The 19,974-nt window shown below is 41.0% G+C and overlaps 2 protein-coding genes across 4 annotated transcripts in view; one reads left to right on the top strand and one right to left on the bottom strand.

Moving 5' to 3' along the window:
- Positions 1-19,974, bottom strand: part of LOC138951510 (lysM and putative peptidoglycan-binding domain-containing protein 1-like) — a 333,283-nt gene that overhangs the window by 172,159 nt on the left and 141,150 nt on the right. The window lies entirely within an intron of this gene.
- Positions 1-19,974, top strand: part of LOC138951511 (transmembrane emp24 domain-containing protein 3-like) — a 29,865-nt gene that overhangs the window by 8,523 nt on the left and 1,368 nt on the right. Inside the window, exons 3-4 of one of the 3 annotated variants that reach the window (XR_011451131.1) lie at positions 1,524-3,981; positions 5,279-8,104. Coding sequence is in view for 1 of the 3 variants with exons in the window: in XM_070323120.1 (XP_070179221.1) it covers positions 1,524-1,754 (231 nt within the window). In the remaining 2 variants the exon portion in view is untranslated. Of the gene's footprint in view, positions 1-1,523; positions 8,105-13,523; positions 18,462-19,974 lie in introns of those variants that run through there. The other 2 variants (XR_011451130.1, XM_070323120.1) reach the window with 2 other exon arrangements.

The raw sequence follows: 19,974 nt of genomic DNA, 5'->3' as shown, positions 1-19,974 counted from the left end.
GACACATCCACTGGTTACGGTTAATTTGCATGTACAGTACTGTCTTTCTTGAGATTGGTTTTCTAATGAAGTTGGATATTACATCTTCATTTTCACACAGACCCTTGAACAGCTTCTCAAAACCGCCTAGAACTTGAGAAAATTAAAAGGGGGAGCCTTGAAATAAAGGTAAATTTACAGACATTCTGAACAGAAATTTTGGAAAAAACTTGATCTTTGAATGGGGGTTGTAGTGGTACTACTAACTAGTACTGGTACAACCTTCTCTGGATTGATTTTGCAAGAGGGTTTGGCACTTGTATGCGATGGAACAAGCAATAAGGCCAAGAAGAAAAATATCTCTGTTTCCGGTAACCCGACCGACCCTATTTTTAAGCGCCGAACCTAACGTTGTTTTTTTTGCTTTTCGCACACACACAACAAAAAAAACAAAAAAGGGAGGTAATCGGTCGATGAGACTTTACAATCGAAGAGACTTTTACCTCCCGTTTCCGTCGTCACACGAAAAAAAACATGGCCAATGACGCCGAGAATCTCTCTGAAGGGTGGGTCTGTGGCAAGATTTCCTCTGCAGTTATTCCAGGAAAATGCGACCACACGCCTGACAAAAAAGTCATAGCAACATTTTCTGCCAATCTCACCGTAGCTGCGATCTTTTTTGACATTCGCGGCCCGCCTTAACCCCAAAGTGTACTCTGCTAAAAAAATGTAATTAAAAAAACCCGACCGACCGACCCTATAATTTTCGGCGATGTTACCGGAAACAGACATATTTTTTCTTTTTGGCCTAACATTAACAAAGAAGCTGGATATATTTGAAAGTATTTTCCAGCATACAAAGTCAATAAGAGAACACTACAGAGCACAAAAACACACATAAAGACCTACAGATAAAGCAAACAATTGTACCTAACAGCGACAGCAGGCAGCGTTTGTGAGCCGACACGTGGAGAGAGCAATTTGAGACGATAGATGGAGAGAGAAATTGAGCCACACCTGGTATTATGCCCAGTGACAGGTGCTAAGCTAACGTGGCAGGTTGCATTAAGGCCATTAATCCTGATATTGGATAGTGTAACTGATAGATTACTGTATGTCAGATAATTTGAATGGAATGGTAACGGTTTCGGTACTTTTGTCACTTGCTCCTTGGTTCTGACTTGATTTTATTGGTGTCTTTTCCCTGTTGGTTCTGTTTTGCTCCCTGCACTTATTTTATTCTTTAATTTCTTCTTTTATTTATACATTCTACTGTGGGTTATTTATTTTTTTTGGTGTAATCAGGTACTTTCTGCAAAATGTTCATCGAAGTGGTTGGGAATAAAACCCACATATCTGATAAAAAATGGAAATCTTTTACAAAAGTCTGCGGAATTAAACATTTGATTTAGGTTGAGGTTGCTCAGAGAAAGGGTTCTACTGTATTGTCTGTGACACTCGGGAGTCCCAGGGGGGGTAACCCACAACTCGTTTTGCACGTTCACTCTGGCTCCCATGGTTTTCTCTCCTTGTCTGTTGTGTAGATCGAAACCAGTGCTGTCAGCATTTTCGAGGAGCTGAAGAAAGTCCTTGACCTTCAAACCCACTTCAAGCTGCGCGAGTCCCAAGGTCGCGCCTTCGCCGAGGATTTGAACGAGCGTGTTTTATTGTGGTCCATCGGCGAATCCATCCTCATCGTTTTGATCGGCATCGGACAGATCCTTGTGCTTCGTAGCTTCTTCACTTCCAAGCATAAGACATCCGCTATGACGTGATCTGTAAACAATTGCCTGATGCGTTTGTGTGAGTGTGTGGGCTGAGAGATTGCCTTTTTGTGTGTGTTGGTGTAAAATGATTATGTACGTGTGTCTGTGTGTGATAGTCATGGAGAGTAAATGAGACATTTTTCAGGGTAGGGTGAATTTTATGTGTGTGCGTGAATGTCGAAAACTAATGTTGGCGTGGATTGTTTGTGACTAACAGCACTTGAGTGTGATTTTTGTAGAATGTTTTTGTTTGTTTGTTGTACGTGTACATGTTGTGTGGTTTTTATGTCAGGACTTTCTGTTAGAAAAAGAGTGAGAAGAGGAACCAAGAAGAAAGCAAAATGAGGAAGAACAAGTTAACACGCATACACTTGAACAAGTGAGAATGATGAACAGGTTTTTTAATGAAATTTATTGTTTAAAGTATAACTATGAGTGGTACGTATAGTGCTCAGTGTATAAGAACAAATGTGTGGAATAATGGAAGAGTCTTTGATCGTGGGTAGCCATTTTTAAACGAATGAAGATTGTGAATGGGGTTAGAAGTGGTGTTAAGCGATGCTATTAGGTTTTATATGAAACGGCTAGATTATCTTCATATAAGATAGACGCCCCCCCGCGGGTTAGGGGGAAGAATTTACCCGATGCTCCCCAGATGTCGTAAGAGGCGACTAACGGATTCTGTTTCTCCTTTTACCCTTGTTAAGTGTTTCTTGTATAGAATATAGTCAATGTTTGTAAAGATTTTAGTCAAGCAGTATGTAAGAAATGTTAAGTCCTTTGTACTGGAAACTTGCATTCTCCCAGTAAGGTCATATATTGTACTACGTTGCAAGCCCCTGGAGCAAATTTTTGATTAGTGCTTTTGTGAACAAGAAACAATTAACAAGTGGCTCTATCCCATCTCCCTCCTTTCCCCTATCCCATCTCCCCCCTTTCCCCCGTCGCGATATAACCTTGAATGGTTGAAAACGACGTTAAACACCAAATAAAGAAAGAAAGAAACAATAATGGACAAACAGAGAGGAATCCAAAGAAAAAATCTACCCCCATGTACCCTTTTTTTTTAATCAGCAAAGTCGGGAGATAGTATTAAGGGCTCTTGCATGATTTAGTTTTGTACACTAGCCGAGCGCTACGCTCCAACCGCATGTGTAAATTTGTAACGTCGTCATCATAAAATGTTCGATCTGCAAGCTGAGAAATATTTTTCCTAGACCTCATGGTTTGAGTTAAGACCTGAACAATTGTTGTTGTTTTATACATAGAGTGAGTGTGCTTTTATTTGTTATCTTTGTTTGATTGTTTAGCTTTTGTTTGGTTTGTACTGTTGAACTTTGTTTTACTCGAAGTACAATTTGATTTCAGAACCAACTGTTCATAATGAACGTACTAGATCTTGGGAGTGTGTGTTTGTTTTCTTCTTTTACATTTAAAAAAATTTGTTTTGTAAGAGTACTGAACATGTCTGTAAGTGTAAGCGTAAGAAGTAAGATTGTCTCGTAATAGTTTTTCTTTGCGAAATGAAAGATGAACATGAAGTCAGCATTCTTGATTTCTGTGGAATGTTCCAGTCAGATAAAGCTTGTACAACTGAAATGAAAAGATCTAGATTAGTGTGTGAATGAGCTTCACAGAGGCAGCAAAGGGGACTTCTCCATTGTTTAAGTCCCTGACCTGTTGTGGGGTGTATTTTAACGTGTGTAGACCAGGGAAAATGTCTTCTGCTGTCATTCAAATTCAGACCTGATTTTGGTGTTGTTGTAGAACAATTTAATTCAGGTAGAGATGTTTCCAAGTGAGCTTGCATCTGCTTTGCCGAATAAGTGTCATATAGATGTCAGCTGATATGTTCGCGTCACTGATAGTTGGGTAAGATCATTTACTACTTACAAAAACATACACGCACAAACCATAAGTTTGGCTGCATTGGAGTTTAAACTAGAGTGGATTTTCTTTCCAACTTTTGAAGACTAAGCAAAGCGCAAGCTTTTCATTGTTTTGCTATTGTTTGTACATCAAGTTCAGTCACGTTTTGAGTTCTTTGAGTCATAATTGTACTCTTCTTCTTTTGCATACACTTCATGTATTCCTTGGAAAGTTGTAAATGTTTATATTTTCCCTCTAGACTTAGTAACAAAATACATGTAGTAACATCTGGCCCCTATTTTGGTGCTAAAATCATGAAGCTTCGTATGAATAGAAATCATTTAAAGGTCATGGTTGAATTGTGCAGGTCGTTATCTCATCATAGTCTCAGTGGTTTTCTAAATACAAGAGTTTCTGTCGCACTCTTTGATGCAGTGGGGCACTGCGGTTATGAAATTAAAGGCCCCTCCTGTTTTTGGAATCGCAGGAGCTTTCTAGTTTGCTGTTAGGTAGATTTTTGGTTCCTCTTTCCTGTCATGCTCTCTTTTTCTTCATGAATTCTTTTCTTTTTGACTCACATGCGAAGCAAAAGTGAGTCTATGTACTCACCCGAGTCGTCCGTCCGTCCGGCCGGCCGGCCGGCCGGAAAACTTTAACGTTGAATATTTCTTGGACACTATTCAGTCTATCAGTACCAAATTTGGCAAGATGGTGTATGATAACAAGGCCCCAAAAAACATACATAGCATCTTGACCTTGCTTCAAGGTCAAGGTCGCAGGGGCCATAAATGTTGTCTAAAAAACAGCTATTTTTCCCATTTTTCCCATTTTCTCTGAAGTTTTTGAGATTGAATACCTCACCTATATATGATATATAGGGCAAAGTAAGCCCCATCTTTTGATACCAGTTTGGTTTACCTTGCTTCAAGGTCAAGGTCACAGGAGCTCTTCAAAGTTGGATTGTATACATATTTTGAAGTGACCTTGACCCTGAACTATGGAAGATAACTGTTTCAAACTTAAAAATTATGTGGGGCACATGTTATGCTTTCATCATGAGACACATTTGGTCACATATGATCAAGGTCAAGGTCACTTTGACCCTTATGAAATGTGACCAAAATAAGGTAGTGAACCACTAAAAGTGACCATATCTCATGGTAGAAAGAGCCAATAAGCACCATTGTACTTCCTATGTCTTGAATTAACAGCTTTGTGTTGCATGACCTTGGATGACCTTGACCTTGGGTCAAGGTCACATGTATTTTGGTAGGAAAAATGTGTAAAGCAGAAGGTCAAGCATGTGAGTCGTATGGGCTTTGCCCTTCTTGTTTCTGCCTTCTTGCTCATTCACCTGTATTTTTTCCAAAAATCTCTTCTCTTGCCGCTTGTCTCGCGATTCATGTATAGTTTAATCTGTTAGTGTTCTGATGTAAGTCCAGCAGTAGATAGGTTAAGCCTATTTTAACATACTGGAAACTGGTAATCTTCCAGTAGGTATTAATTTAGTTTTACTAAAGCCTGCTGGGACACAAGTAATGGGTTAGTGCATTTGTAAACAGGAATCGCTTGACAAGTGGCCCCCTTCATCCCCCCCTTCCTCGTCCTGATATGGCTCTGCATAGTCGGCTGGACGTTAAGCAACAAATAAACAAATTGTGCAGGTAGTTATCTCATCATAGTCTCAGTGATTTTCTAAATACAAGAGTGTCTGTCGCACTCTTTGATTCAAAACCAAAGTAAACAAGTGAGGATTTTACATCTTATTGGAGCAAGTTTGAAATTCTGTGATCGATGAATGGCGTTTATTCTAGATACACCATAATTATGAGATTCTGGATGAGTCGATGATGAAAAACAGGGCCCCAGGGTATCTTTAAGCATTTTGCATTGGGTGTGTGGTGTTTGAAGGCTAGAACCCCCCCCCCCCCCCCCCCCCCCCCTCGGGTTAGGGGGAAGAATTTACCCGATGCTCCCCAGCATGTCGTAAGAGGCGACTAACGGATTCTGTTTCTCCTTTTACCCTTGTTAAGTGTTTCTTGTATAGAATATAGTCAATGTTTGTAAAGATTTTAGTCAAGCAGTATGTAAGAAATGTTAAGTCCTTTGTACTGGAAACTTGCATTCTCTCAGTAAGGTCATATATTGTACTACGTTGCAAGCCCCTGGAGCAAATTTTTGATTAGTGCTTTTGTGAACAAGAAACAATTGACAAGTGGCTCTATCCCATCTCCCCCCTTTCCCCGTCGCGATATAACCTACGTGGTTGAAAACAACGTTAAACACCAAATAAAGAAAGAAAGAAAGAAAGGCTGGAACGAGTTTAAATAGAATCTTTTGTCACAAGCAAAAGGGGATGCAGTGTAAAAATTGAAAGGCATAGGAAGCGCTTTTCTTTGTTAATATGTGACTGCTAGAGTGATTTCACAGCTTTAAATGTTTTTTAGTGATGTGTTATGAACTGCAGTTTGATGTTTTTGAGTAATCTGTCCAAAACTGCACATGCGTATGAGAGGGTTACAAGTTATATCAAATGATATGTGTGTTTTTAATTTTCTTGGTATTGTTTGTTTCTTTGAAAGTGTTTTCAATAGTTGTTTTTTTCCTTGAAAAAAAAAGTGATCAAAGATGTTATGCCGATTTACGGTTATAGTCAAGTTACACTGAATTGTTTTTCCTCCGAAAATGGCGTATGGCTGCCTAAATGGCGGGGTAAAAAACGGTCATACACGTAAAATTCGACTCGTGCAAAAAACATGAGTGTACGTGGGAGTTTCAGCCCACGAACGCAGAAGAAGAAGACTGAATTGTTTGTTGTTATTTAGTGGAAATAATGCAACATGCTAACCAACTAGATGTCTCATTCAAAAGAAAGGTGGGTACACAAAACAAAAAAAGGTTTTTTTTGGCAGAAAACAATTTGTAACTTCCATCATTGCAGTAACAGTGTTTTTCTGTGGTTATTAAACACACATTTAAATGTCAAATTGTGAAGCAAAGAGCATGTGCAAATACTGTATGGGATTCTTAGGAATGTGATTTGTATTTTTCTTGGTGGGGCTATAAAAGAATCTCTTCTTTTTTGATTTTTTTAAATCAGTAATCCTACTCAGAGCCTATGAGCCATTGCTTTCACATGAAGAAGAAATTTGGGTTTGTGAGGTTTGAATATAATTTCATGTTGATTCTATCGCTTTGCTCACTACATTGGTCATGATTGTCTATGTTTAGACTGTGAAAGTTGACAGGTTTTGTACCCCCCGCGGGTTAGGGGGAAGAATTTACCCGATGCTCCCCAGCATGTCGTAAGAGGCGACTAACGGATTCTGTTTCTCCTTTTACCCTTGTTAAGTGTTTCTTGTATAGAATATAGTCAATGTTTGTAAAGATTTTAGTCAAGCAGTATGTAAGAAATGTTAGTCCTTTGTACTGGAAACTTGCATTCTCCCAGTAAGGTCATATTGTACTACGTTGCAAGCCCCTGGAGCAATTTTTGGATTAGTGCTTTTGTGAACAAGAAACAATTAACAAGTGGCTCTATCCCATTCCCCCCCCCCCCCCCCCCCCCCCCTTTCCCCGTCGCGATATAACCTTGAATGGTTGAAAACGACGTTAAACACCAAATAAAGAAAAACAAAAAAAGAAAGACAGCTTTTGTCTTCGTTTTTCCCCTGTACTTGTAGAGACTCAAGTATTTTTGTACAGGTGAATAGCATTGCTGGAATCAAATTTATGATAACATAACTCCTGACTGTTAATGCAAATGAGGGTTTTAAGATTTGATTGATGCGAGTGTTGTTGATGTGTGCGTGTTTGTTCTCTTGAAATTTCTTTGTCATTGGTAAATTATTGTATGCATGATTGAGGCATAGAAACTGACACAGAGTCTATCGTGTAGAAAGTCAGCTTTTCATTGTTTTGTTGCAAGTTCATACATTAGAGCGCCATTGAAGGTCTTCCACTACAGAGTGTTTCTCCTTTCTTTCTTTTCTGTGGGCCGTCTTTGTCACTCTGTACTAGCATGATTCTTTTGTTTGTTTTTTGTTAGCTGTTCTGTGAGATTCATCCATGAAACGGTTCTCAAAATTTCACACCTAGATCATTAGATGCAGGGAACGCTTTAAAACACTTGCGAGCAAACACTTAATGATTGCTTTGAGGTGTTGGACTTGGAGGAATCTTGTGTCTGAAAGGAAGAGCTTGCTTTTTACACCATACCTTAGTGTCCAAAATCTAAAACTCAAATGTGTATGAAGACTACAGTTTCATTGCAGATACTTGGAAGTAGTCGAGTTTTAATGATTTTTCGACAGTGTTTATGTTTATTTCATATTATTAATTCACAGTTGTGCAGTTGATTTTTGGTACGTCTGACTTTTTGGCCGTGAGATGACAAGAGTTAATTTGTTCTCACTGTTTTGTCAATAATACTCTTTTGTTTGAAAAAGGAGCTGTATGAAAGTTTGATTTATAAACGGTGTGTTATGAAATATGGTAGGAGTTTGCTTCTGTAGTTAGGGTGTGTGTGTGTGTGTGTCTGCATCTGTGTGTGTGTGTGTGTGCATCTGTGTGTGTGTGTGTGTGTGTGTGTGTGTGACTGCATCTGTCTGTCTGTCTGTCTAGTTGAGAGACAGGAAAAAGAAGGGTGCAATCTGTCACTAAATGAATCCCCTATGTTTAACAGACGAAATAAGTCAGTCAGTACGTGTCATGCATACAAAATTGATTGGCAGTGTTCTGCAGACAAAATGAGTTGTTGGTCAGACAAAATCGAGTGAATGTGTTCCGCAGAAAAAAATAGTTAGTGACTCTATGAAAATTACTGAAAATCAAGCAGACAAAATCAGTTGTTGCATTAAGTAATACTTAAGGTCAACTAATCTGAGCAATGCACGCCGGATACAATACCCCTTTCTTTTGAAAATCAGCGTTCAGGAGTTCATCAGAGTTCAAGATTTATTGCGGAAATGATCGCTGGCCCGTAGTGATCGCTCACAACGGGTTTTGATTGAGGTCACGTTGGTTAGGCTTGAGGTCAGGTGAGTTTAGGAAAACACACATGCTTTGCGAAAACTTTCAGTGATCAGCAAGCATGAGAGCGATAAATAAAAAGACCAAAACGTGCTGTACTCGCGTGAGGACGAAACAAATAACAGCGACATTTTGACCCTGGGTTCTTCTTCAGACACATAAACAAAGCAGACAAAAAGAAGAAGTACATGTACAGAATGAGATGTACAGTCGAACCCACTTAAAACGAACACGCTAGTTACGAATTTTGACTTGTAACGTATTAGTTTTAAGTTCCCAACTGAATACCTCTTTCTTCATGCTTAAAAAAAATGCTTGAAACGAATTCTTTGTAACGAATTTATGCTTATAACGAGCACTTTTTGGATTCCCAAGCATGCATAATGTCTGTAATTTACTCACGCTTATGGCGAAATCTTTAAACTCGTCCCGAGATCGACATATCACATCATTTGCATAACGAACCCCTCTTTTAACAAACACGTTTTCATCGTCCCAGAGCCGCTTTGTCTCTAAAAGTCACAAGGCTACAAGGATCTGCGTGTGAGGCGAGGTCAAAGGCAGGTCCATTGTGATGGCTGGGTGGCCTTCTTTATAGACACTGACCTTCTTCCCAGGGGTCATTGACCCAGTTTTAGTTATGAGAGGTGGTTCCCCTTTCATATGAAACACTTCCTGCACCCGATCAGTGACCGAGTTTAACCTATGGGAAGTTTAATCTATGGGGCGGTCTCTTTTATGTCTTGAGAGGAAACTTGGCCAGGGTAGTACATATGCACCAGAACTGGTGGACACCATGAAATCGGAGATTGATCAGAATGTGCATGTACATGCTTTTACAGGACTTTTTAAATGTTACTTCTAAAATTGTGACAGTAAAAAAAATCAATCAATTCTCTTAATGCGAATTTCGGTTAAGACGAACGTATTTCCCGATCCCCAGTGATTCGCCTTAAGCGAGTTCGACTGTAATGATTCACAACCGGGTTAATTCAAAGATAATTATCGCTGTTTATCTCTATGATGCTTCCTGGGTTCAACAGACACACGAACACTTAAATACACATACACACATAAAGAATATATACACACACACACAACACACACACACACACATATAGAGACATCACTTTTCTAAAACTTACATGAAGACTTGTTTAAATAGGTTCGGAGGGGAAATTGTCCATGGGGCAATTACCCTGCTACCATCAAAACTCCGATGGTTGAGTGGACAGGGGTCAAAGCAGTGTATCCGATAAAAAAATAAAAAACTGAGACCTGAGAACAACACTGCACAGGTGTCTTCTCTTAACTCATTGTCTCCCAGGTACAGATATATCCGTACCCACTCATATGGCTCTATCTGACTTAGTACGGATATATCCGTACACACAAGTCGCTTCCTGTAACGTCGATCTAACGCCTGCATTCCAGCGTGTTGATACAGTTTCTACACAGTTACTACAATTCTGAGTGACCTGCTGCAGCACAGCTGGTCTCGGCTAAAAAAAAAAACTTGGTCAACATAGGTGGGGTAGAAAGTGTTAAGCAGGTGCATTGTAACTTGTAAGTTTATAGAATCAGGGAAAGGAGGACATGTTCTTTTAAGTGAGAGGTGTCCTCTCTAAAGTCAGGCATTACATTAAAGGTATAACTGTAATTGTAATTGCATTATGTCCTCCCGCGGGTTAGGGGGAAGAATTTACCCGATGCTCCCCAGCATGTCGTAAGAGGCTTCTAACGGATTCTGTTTCTCCTTTTACCCTTGTTAAGTGTTTCTTGTATAGAATATAGTCAATTTTTGTAAAGATTTTAGTCAAGCAGTATGTAAGAAATGTTAAGTCCTTTGTACTGGAAACTTGCATTCTCCCAGTAAGGTAATATATTGTACTACGTTGCAAGCCCCTGGAGCAAATTTTTGATTAGTGCTTTTGTGAACAAGAAACAATTGACAAGTGGCTCTATCCCATCTCCCCCCTTTCCCCATCGCGATATAACCTTCGTGGTTGAAAACGACGTTAAACACCAAATAAAGAAAAAAAGAAAGAAATTGCATTATGGGTGAAACACATGGACAAGCACACACCACCACCTCAACCATCATCATCACCTCCCAATGAAAAAAAGATTAAAAAAAGAAATTGCATGAAGCAAATTCAAAACGTGAAGTCAGTCTGCTGGCCGATGTAACTAAAAGCTCAACATTGAAAACCTGGATCAGTCATCCTGACACAAGTGAGGCTTGGCTAGCTAAAACCCGAAGACCTAGACGGGTCACACTGGTCTCCATGAAGCATGGGAACAAAGAACCAATTTTCTTTCTTCTTCTTCTTCTTCTTCTGCGTTCGTGGGCTGAAACTCCCACGTACACTCGTGTTTTTTTGCACGAGTGGAATTTTACGTGTATGACCGTTTTTTACCCCCGCCATTTAGACAGCCATACGCCGTTTTCGGAGGAAGCATGCTGGGTATTTTCGTGTTTCTATAACCCACCGAACTCTGACATGGATTACAGGATCTTTTTCGTGCACACTTGGTCTTGTGCTTGCGTGTACACACGGGGGTGTTCGGACACCGAGGAGAGTCTGCACACAAAGTTGACTCTGAGAAATAAATCTCTCGCCGAACGTGGGGACGAACTCACGCTGACAGCGGCCAACTGGATACAAATCCAGCGCGCTACCGACTGAGCTACGTCCCCGCCCCAAATTTTCTTTAATTTGGAACACATTTTGATAGCAAACAGGACGTATCTGAATATGGATTCAGGAAATGATAACGAATACAATGTAATAATGGTCTAATCTGTTGTTAAAATGTCAGTTTTGATTAGAATTTTAATGAATAGATTATTTAATTTGAAGCTTTCAAGCTCAAATGCAATACCATAGTCCGGACCTGGTCAAAGATTGCTTGACTAACATTTCAATTATTTTGATTGAAAAATTAAGTTGCCACAGTCCACGTACCACTACCACCTCAAATTAGTAAAAGAAATTTATTGAAAAAATGAAAAAGAAATTGTCTTCGGATATCATCTGAGAGAATTCAAATGTAAATCAAATTTCATGAAGATCTGTCCAGTAGTTTTCTAGGAATTGCTCTACACACACACACACCGACCTCATCTTGATTCAAAGTCTATCTGAATACATTTAGTCCCAATATGACTAAATGGAATTTTAAGGGACGTAAGCTAGAGCTCGAAAAGCATTTGACATGACTGATGAACAAAGACGGGCGCAGTGGCGTGGTGGTAAGACGTCGGCCTCTTTATCGGAAGGTCGTGAGTTCGAATCCCGGTCGCTGCCGCCAGATGGGTTAAAAGTGGAGATTTTTCTGATCTCCCAGGTCAACTTATGTGCAGACCTGCTAGTGACTTAACCCCCTTCGTGTGTACACGCAAGCACAAGAGCAAGTGCGCATGGAAAAGATCCTGTAATCCATGTCAGAGTTCGGTGGGTTATAGAAACACGAAAATACCCAGCATGCCTCCCCCGAAATCGGTGTATGCTGCCTGAATGGCGGGGTAAAAACGGTCATACACGTAAAAATACACTCGTGCTAAAAAGATGAGTGAACGTTGGAGTCTAAGCCCATGAACGAAGAAGAAGAAGACTGTGGAATAAGAGTAAGGGATAGTTGTACTGAAAGTTGCTTCTTCATTTTAAGGCTTGTTATTCTCTCGGGAGCCAGGAGATTGGTTCCACATAAGTTCCATAACTGGGCGGGGATGTAGCTCAGTCGGTAGCGCGCTGGATTTGTATCCAGTTGGCCGCTGTCAGCGTGAGTTCGTCCCCACGTTCGGCGAGAGATTTATTTCTCAGAGTCAACTTTGTGTACAGACTCTCCTCGGTGTCCGAACACCCCCCGTGTGTACACGCAAGCACAAGACCAAATGCGCACGAAAAAGATCCTGTAATCCATGTCAGAGTTCGGTGGGTTATAGAAACATGAAAATACCCAGCATGCTTCCTCCGAAAACGGCGTATGGCTGCCTAAATGGCGGGGTAAAAAACGGTCATACACGTAAAATTCCACTCGTGCAAAAAAACCACGAGTGTACGTGGGAGTTTCAGCCCACGAACGAGGAAGAAAAAGAAGAAGTTCCATAACTCTCACTTACTCTCGTTGCACAGTCATGCTGTATTTGTTAGGAGCGCTTGCGTCCCTTTTTCTCTAAGATTATATTAACCCATTTAAAGACTTTCCAAAGTCTGAGAAAATCAGGTCTTAAAAAAGAGAGTCTTAAAATAAAGGTAAAAACCATGTCAGAGTTCGGTGGGTTATAGAAACACGAAAATACCCAGCATGCTTCCACTGAAAACGGCGTATGGCGGGGTAAAAAACGGTCATACACGTAAAATTCCACTCGTGCAAAAAAACCCACAAGTGTACGTGGGAGTTTCAGCCCACGAACGCAGAAGATGAAGAAGGTAAATTTACAGAGGCTATGAACAAATCATCTGAAAAAGCAAGGTCTTAATTAAAAGGGAGGAAGTCTTAAATTGGGGTGTCTTCAAAGGGGGGCCCGGGTAGCTCAGGTGGTAGAGCACTGGACTTGTGATCGAAAGGTCGCTGGTTCGAATCCGGGCCGGGACGGACATGGGTCAACTTTATGTGCAGGCCCAGAGACGGTATCCATCTCCCACCCCCGTGTCACCGCAGTGGCACGTAAAAGACCTCGGTCATTCTGCCATAAGTGCGGATGGCTGATATGTACCACCTAAACACGCATACACTTGTGTATCTCATCTAAAGTCGGGTTAAAACCCGGGAACATGCCCCCAATGGCTTTGCCGTGAGGGCGTAAAACTTGAATTTCTCTCAAAGGGGGGTTCCACTGTCTAACCTCTCTTGGTTTATTTGCTCTTTCAGATGGAGTCAACAAGCGAGACTATCCACAAGCACCTGGATCTCGGCGTCAGGCTACAAACTTATTTCCGTAATCACGAGGGGACCGCCAGAGCTTTTGCGGATAATCTCAACACACACGTCATGATGTGGTCTATAGGTGAGACCGTCGCAGTCCTGGTCGTCGGCCTCGGACAGGTCTTGGTGCTTCGTAGCTTCTTCTCCTCACCCAGCCCTCGGTCCACCAGTGCAAATGGAAGAATCGTGACATGATTGTGTTTGTATGATGATGAGTATGGGAGAGAGAGGAGGGGGCGGGGGTTTGGAGCGTGTTTTGTGCGTTAGAGGGGGGAGGGTGGCGGATTTTGCCCCACAGTGGAACACTCCTTTAAATCCCCCGTTTTAAGACCCAAGTTCTTTTTCTGACTGTCTGTTTATGGCCTCTGCAAATTGACCTCCATTTGAATGAATGAAAAATTATGTTTGACGCCCTCACTGCAGAGCTTTTTCCTCCATTTCTTCTTCTTCTTCTTCTTGTCGATCACTCGGATGGAAACGCCGGTTCTCCGCGCAAATGTAGCCGTGCGCTGTAGGTCGTCCAGACTGCCATAGAGCTTCCCTTGCACCGTGGTCGCCTCCGCTTCCTCCATTTTAAAACCACCTCCCTTTTAAGACCCGATTTGTTTGGTCTATCATTAATCTTCCAATAATGATATCCCTTTGTTTTTGAGGAAGAAAGACACTTACAGTACTTACTCATTTCAATGCTTGATATTCTCTCAAAAGGCACGAGATTTTAAAACCTGATTTTCTCAGATGTTTGGAAGTCTTAAAAAGGGAGCTTCCACTGGACAAAGCTCTATACCTACAAGACTGGCGCTGAAAATGCTGTGCAGTAGGCAAATAAAAAGCCCGACACAGTCAAACCTTCCCCTTGACAATGGGCATGTGTGTACCGTAAAATCCCTAGCAAACGCCCAGTATCTAGCAAACACCCACCCCCCACTTTTGGCCAAAAGTTGTGCAGAGGGGTTACTACCTAGCAAACGCCCACCCCTTATTTTGCTTTAAAAAACATTTGTTTTAAGACAGTCGGCCTCCTTTATCTACGATTTGTGCACACTGTTCGATGGTTCGCCGTTTTTTTCTTCTTCTTCTTTTTTTTCTAGCACAGAACGTTGATCTTTCTTTGGGTAAACAAACGGTGTGTTTATTTTTTCATTAAAATTGCATAAATCACATGTTGTATCACTTTTTTTCTCTCGTGAAAATGGGATGACACTTTATCTTGCAAAGGGGTGTATACCTACCAAACGCCCACCCCCTACTTGTACCCGAAATCTGTGCGGAGGGGCGGTGGGCGTTTGCTAGGGATTATACGGTACTGTGAAAACTCCCTATTAAGCCCTTCCAAGTTAAGACTCTTCTGTTAAGACCTGAATTTGTTCTCTCGTGCCCCCCGCGGTTAGGGGGAAGAATTTACCCGATGCTCCCCAGCATGTCGTAAGAGGCGACTAACGGATTCTGTTTCTCCTTTTACCCTTGTTAAGTGTTTCTTGTATGGAATATAGTCAATGTTTGTAAAGATTTTAGTCAAGCAGTATGTAAGAAATGTTAAGTCCTTTGTACTGGAAACTTGCATTCTCCCAGTAAGGTAATACATTGTACTACGTTGCAAGCCCCTGGAGCAATTTTTTGATTAGTGCTTTTGTGAACAAGAAACAATTAACAAGTGGCTCTATCCCATCTCCCCCCCTTTCCCCGTCGCGATATAACCTTGAACGGTTGAAAACGACGTTAAACACCAAATAAAGAAAGAAAGATGTTCTCTCGTATTATGGATGGTCTTTCACGTCTCTTATAAGGTCTGATTTATTTTTCTCAAAATGTTGATGGTCTATAAGGGTGGGTTCCACTATATTTACATATTGATTTTCATCAGCCCATGTTAGTTATCCTTTCTTTGTTCAGTGTCTGCTGTGGATACAGTAAAATGGAATTTTCAGTCAAATAAAAGCATTACTTTTGCGGTATATTCACCACAGAAAATATTCAATGTTAAATCTTTGTCAAAGAAAAAAACTTGTAAACAAAAGAAGGAATTTAAAAATAAGCTCAAGTACTCATGCATACTCAAAGTCAATCAATCAAAGTCATTTTTTTCATTTTTTTCATTTTCATTACTTTATTGTCCCATCGCTGGGAAATTCGGGTCGCTTCCTCCCAGTGGAAAGCTAGCAGCAACGGAGTCGCGCTACCCAGGTGTCTGCGTGTTTAGGTGTATTCAGCCACCTGCACTTATGGCAGAATGACCAAGGTCTTTTACGTGCCATTGTGATGACACGGGGGTGGGACATGGCTTCCGTCTCTGGGTCTGCACATAAAGTTGACCCGTGTCCGTCCCGGCCCGAATTCGATCCTGCGACCTTCCGATCACAAGTCCAGTGCTCTACCAACTGAGCTACCTGCTGTTTTGTTTCATTTTTTTGTATTGGACTTTTTTGGGTTGGTGTTGCTTTTGTTGTTGAGAGTTTCAGTTTCTGGGAGAAACTTACCTCCTAAATTGCTCAATGGAGAGTGTTGTTATTCTTGCTTTTTGAAACGTGTTTCATTGTTCTGACTTCAAGATCCCCCCGCGGGTTAGGGGGAGTCCCATATTGGTTGGGACGAGAAAGAATTTACCCGATGCTAACCAGCATGTCGTAAGAGGCGACTAACGGGTTCTGTTTCTCCTTTTACCCTTGTTAAGTGTTTCTTGTATAGAATATAGTCAATGTTTGTAAAGATTTTAGTCAAGCAGTATGTAAGAAATGTTAAGTCCTTTGTACTGGAAACTTGCATTCTCCCAGTAAGGTAATATATTGTACTACGTTGCAAGCCCCTGGAGCAATTTTTGGCTCACGTAAGTGTAGCCTATGCGATCGTAACTTTGTCTGTCTGTGCGTGCGTGCGTGCGTCTGTGCGTGTGTATGTCTGTGGTAGAAACTCTAACATTTGAAGACGTCACATTACATTGACGTCACATTATGACGTAAGAGGGTTAGACGTCACGCGAAGGAAGTACTGACAGTCTCGGTCATTATTATTTTGAGCGCGCCGAGACTAGTTGGCAGTCGTGTCCTTGTAAGTAGGCTACATGCAGACAGACAGATCTAGATCTAGTGTCTCGCTTTCTTGCACAGTTTCACCTATGCTCTTTCTGTGTGTGTGTGTGTGTGTGTGTGTGTGTGTGTGTGTGTGTGTGTGTGTGTGTGTGTGTGTGTGTGTGTGTGTGTGTGTGTGTGTGTGTGTGTGACGGAGTGATTGAGTTTGTGTTACTGTTTGTCGATTTCTTACGTGAGCCTTGATGGCTTCGCCTCTTGTTTGATTAGTGCTTTTGTGAACAAGAAACAATTAACAAGTGGCTCTATCCCATCTCCCCCTTTTCCCCTATCCCATCTCCCCCCTTTCCCCGTCACGATATAACCTTGAATGGTTGAAAACGACGTTAAACACCAAATAAATAAAGAAAGAAAGAGTAGACTGTTGCATGTACTCAGACCAAAAACATTTGTATTTCCAACACAGCTTTCTTTCTACGTTAAAAAGTTCTGTTTCTATGTTTCGATAAAGCAAATAAAAACGCAAGAAAGTTGTGTTTTTATGTTAACACATAACGTTAACATTTTTTTTTTCATTTTTTCATTTTCATTACTTTATTGTCCCATCGCTGGGAAATTCGGGTCGCTTCCTCCCAGTGGAAAGCTAGCAGCAACGGAGTCGCGCTACCCAGGTGTCTGCATGTTTAGGTGTATTCAGCCACCTGCACTTATGGCAGAATGACCGAGGTCTTTTACGTGCCATTGTGATGACACGGGGGTGGGACATGGCTTCCGTCTCTGGGTCTGCACATAAAGTTGACCCGTGTCCGTCCCGGCCCGAATTCGAACCTGCGACCTTCCGATCACAAGTCCAGTGCTCTACCAACTGAGCTACCGGGCCCTCGGTAAAATTAACCTTTCCTGTTTCGTGTGTGTGTGGTTTTTTTTGTTTGTTTAATTCTTGACATTGGATCGTAAGCCGTCTATCTCTTTGGATTTGTTTTTGTGAGAGTGGTGTGTAACATTTAAATTTACTTTATACATGTACTGTATTATAATTCTTTCTGTCTTTTTATCTTCATGAAATGTGCCTGTTGGGCACACAACATTTTCCTTTGCTGTATTTTGCATGTGTTGTGTGATTTACTGGATTTTTACCTTTTTTCTGGCTTGAATGGAAAGAGTGTTGGGTGGACAGTGTGATAATTCAGATGGTATTGGCTGTGTGATTATAACTGGTGAATGGGTGAACTCAAACTCCAAGGGTAACATTTTGAGACTAGGACGCATTTTCCCATTTTTTCTTCAATGTCTTTATTGGTTTATGAAATTTATTTTGCTGCATCATTTTATCAGAAATGCCCTAATTAAATAAGAATTTATGAATGTATGTCAACTGCCAACGAAAACCTGTATTATTATCTGAAAATTAAAAGCAGTACGAATTTTCTTATACAGCCCTTTTATGCAGACCTGTCTCACGCATTATATCAATTCATTTGATTATTAGTTTTGTGCATGTGTCTTTGCAGACCAATTCACGTGTATGTGTACGTGTGCGTGTTGTGGGGGTGACCTCGTTTGCCAAAAAATGTCGCTATATTGCAATAGTAGTGTTTTAACTAGTTATTTTTCAAGCCAGTATATCTGATTTTTCAGGTCATGGTAAATTTGTCTCCAAGAAATTCTGTTTGGTTTGTATGTATGTACTTCTGTCATGTCCTAAGTGCATCATTTTATATCTGCAATACTGTTTGTGTTCAGTAACTGGAAGCTAGTCCATTCTTTTCGAGTGCAATAAGGGCAGTGAAAAGATTTTAGTCAAGCAGTATGTAAGAAATGTTAAGTCCTTTGTACTGGAAACTTGCATTCTCCCAGTAAGGTAATAATTATATTGTACTACGTTGCAAGCCCCTGGAGCAAATTTTTGATTAGTGCTTTTGTGAACAAGAAACAATTGACAAGTGGCTCTATCCCATCTTCCCCCTTTCCCCGTCGCGATATAACCCTTCGTGGTTGAAAACAACGTTAAACACCAAATAAAGAAAGAAAGAAAGGGCAGTGAAAAAGTGACGATCGCAGATAATAAAACAAAAAACTTTAAGAGGACTGATAAATGTAATGACACAGAATAGGCGGGGATGTAGCTCAGTCGGTAGCGCGCTGGATTTGTATCCAGTTGGTCGCTGTCAGCGTGAGTTCGTCCCCACGTTCGGCGAGAGATTTATTTCTCAGAGTCATTCCTTTGTGTGCAGACTCTCCTCGGTGTCCGAACACCCCCCCGTGTGTACACGCAAGCACAAGACCAAGTGCGCACGAAAAAGATCCTGTAATCCATGTCAGAGTTCGGTGGGTTATAGAAACACGAAAATACCCAGCATGCTTCCTCCGAAAACGGCGTATGGCTGCCTAAATGGCGGGGTAAAAAACGGTCATACACGTAAAATTCCACTCGTGCAAAAAAAAAACACGAGAGTACGTGGGAGTTTCAGCCCACGAACGCAGAAGAAGAAGATGACACAGAATAACTTGTGATCCATATGATTCAGGTTTCTCACTGATATACGATGTTGAGAAAGAACACTTGTCAGGTTTGTCTGGGTTGTAAAAGAGTGAAAACACAACTTGCTTTTATTGAGGCAAACTTTCCCAGGTGACATTATATCAATCAATCAATATGAGGCTTATATCGCGCGTATTCCGTGGGTACAGTTCTAAGCGCAGGGATTTATTCATTTTTTGAGTCACTTGAGAAAAAGTGACTCTATGTAATCGGTCAGTGTTAGTCTGTCCGGCCGGCCGTCCGGCCGGCCGGCCGTCCGGCCGGCCGTCCGTAGACACCACCTTAACGTTGGACTTTTCTCGGAAACTATCAAAGCGATCGGGCTCATATTTTGTTTAGTCGTGACCTCCAATGACCTCTACACTTTAACGATGGTTTCGTTGACCTTTGACCTTTTTCAAGGTCACAGGTCAGCGTCAAAGGAAAAATTAGACATTTTATATCTTTTCTCGGAAACTATCAAAGCGATCGGGCTCATATTTTGTTTAGTCGTGACCTCCAATGACCTCTACACTTTAACGATGGTTTCGTTGACCTTTGACCTTTTTCAAGGTCACAGGTCAGCGTCAAAGGAAAAATTAGACATTTTATATTTTTGACAAAGTTCATCGGATGTGATTGAAACTTTGTAGGATTATTCTTTACATCAAAGTATTTACATCTGTAGCCTTTTACGAACGTTATCAGAAAAACAAGGGAGATAACTAGCCTTTTCTGTTCGGCAACACACAACTTAACGTTGGGCTTTTCTCAGAAACTATAAAAGTGACCGGGCTCAAATTTTATGTGAACGTGACTCATTGTGTTGTGAATAGCAATTTCTTCCTGTCCA

The sequence above is a fragment of the Littorina saxatilis genome, linkage group LG16, assembly GCF_037325665.1.
Source record: "Littorina saxatilis isolate snail1 linkage group LG16, US_GU_Lsax_2.0, whole genome shotgun sequence".
NCBI lineage: Eukaryota > Metazoa > Mollusca > Gastropoda > Littorinimorpha > Littorinidae > Littorina > Littorina saxatilis.
This window is presented reverse-complemented; position numbering and strand designations above follow the sequence as displayed.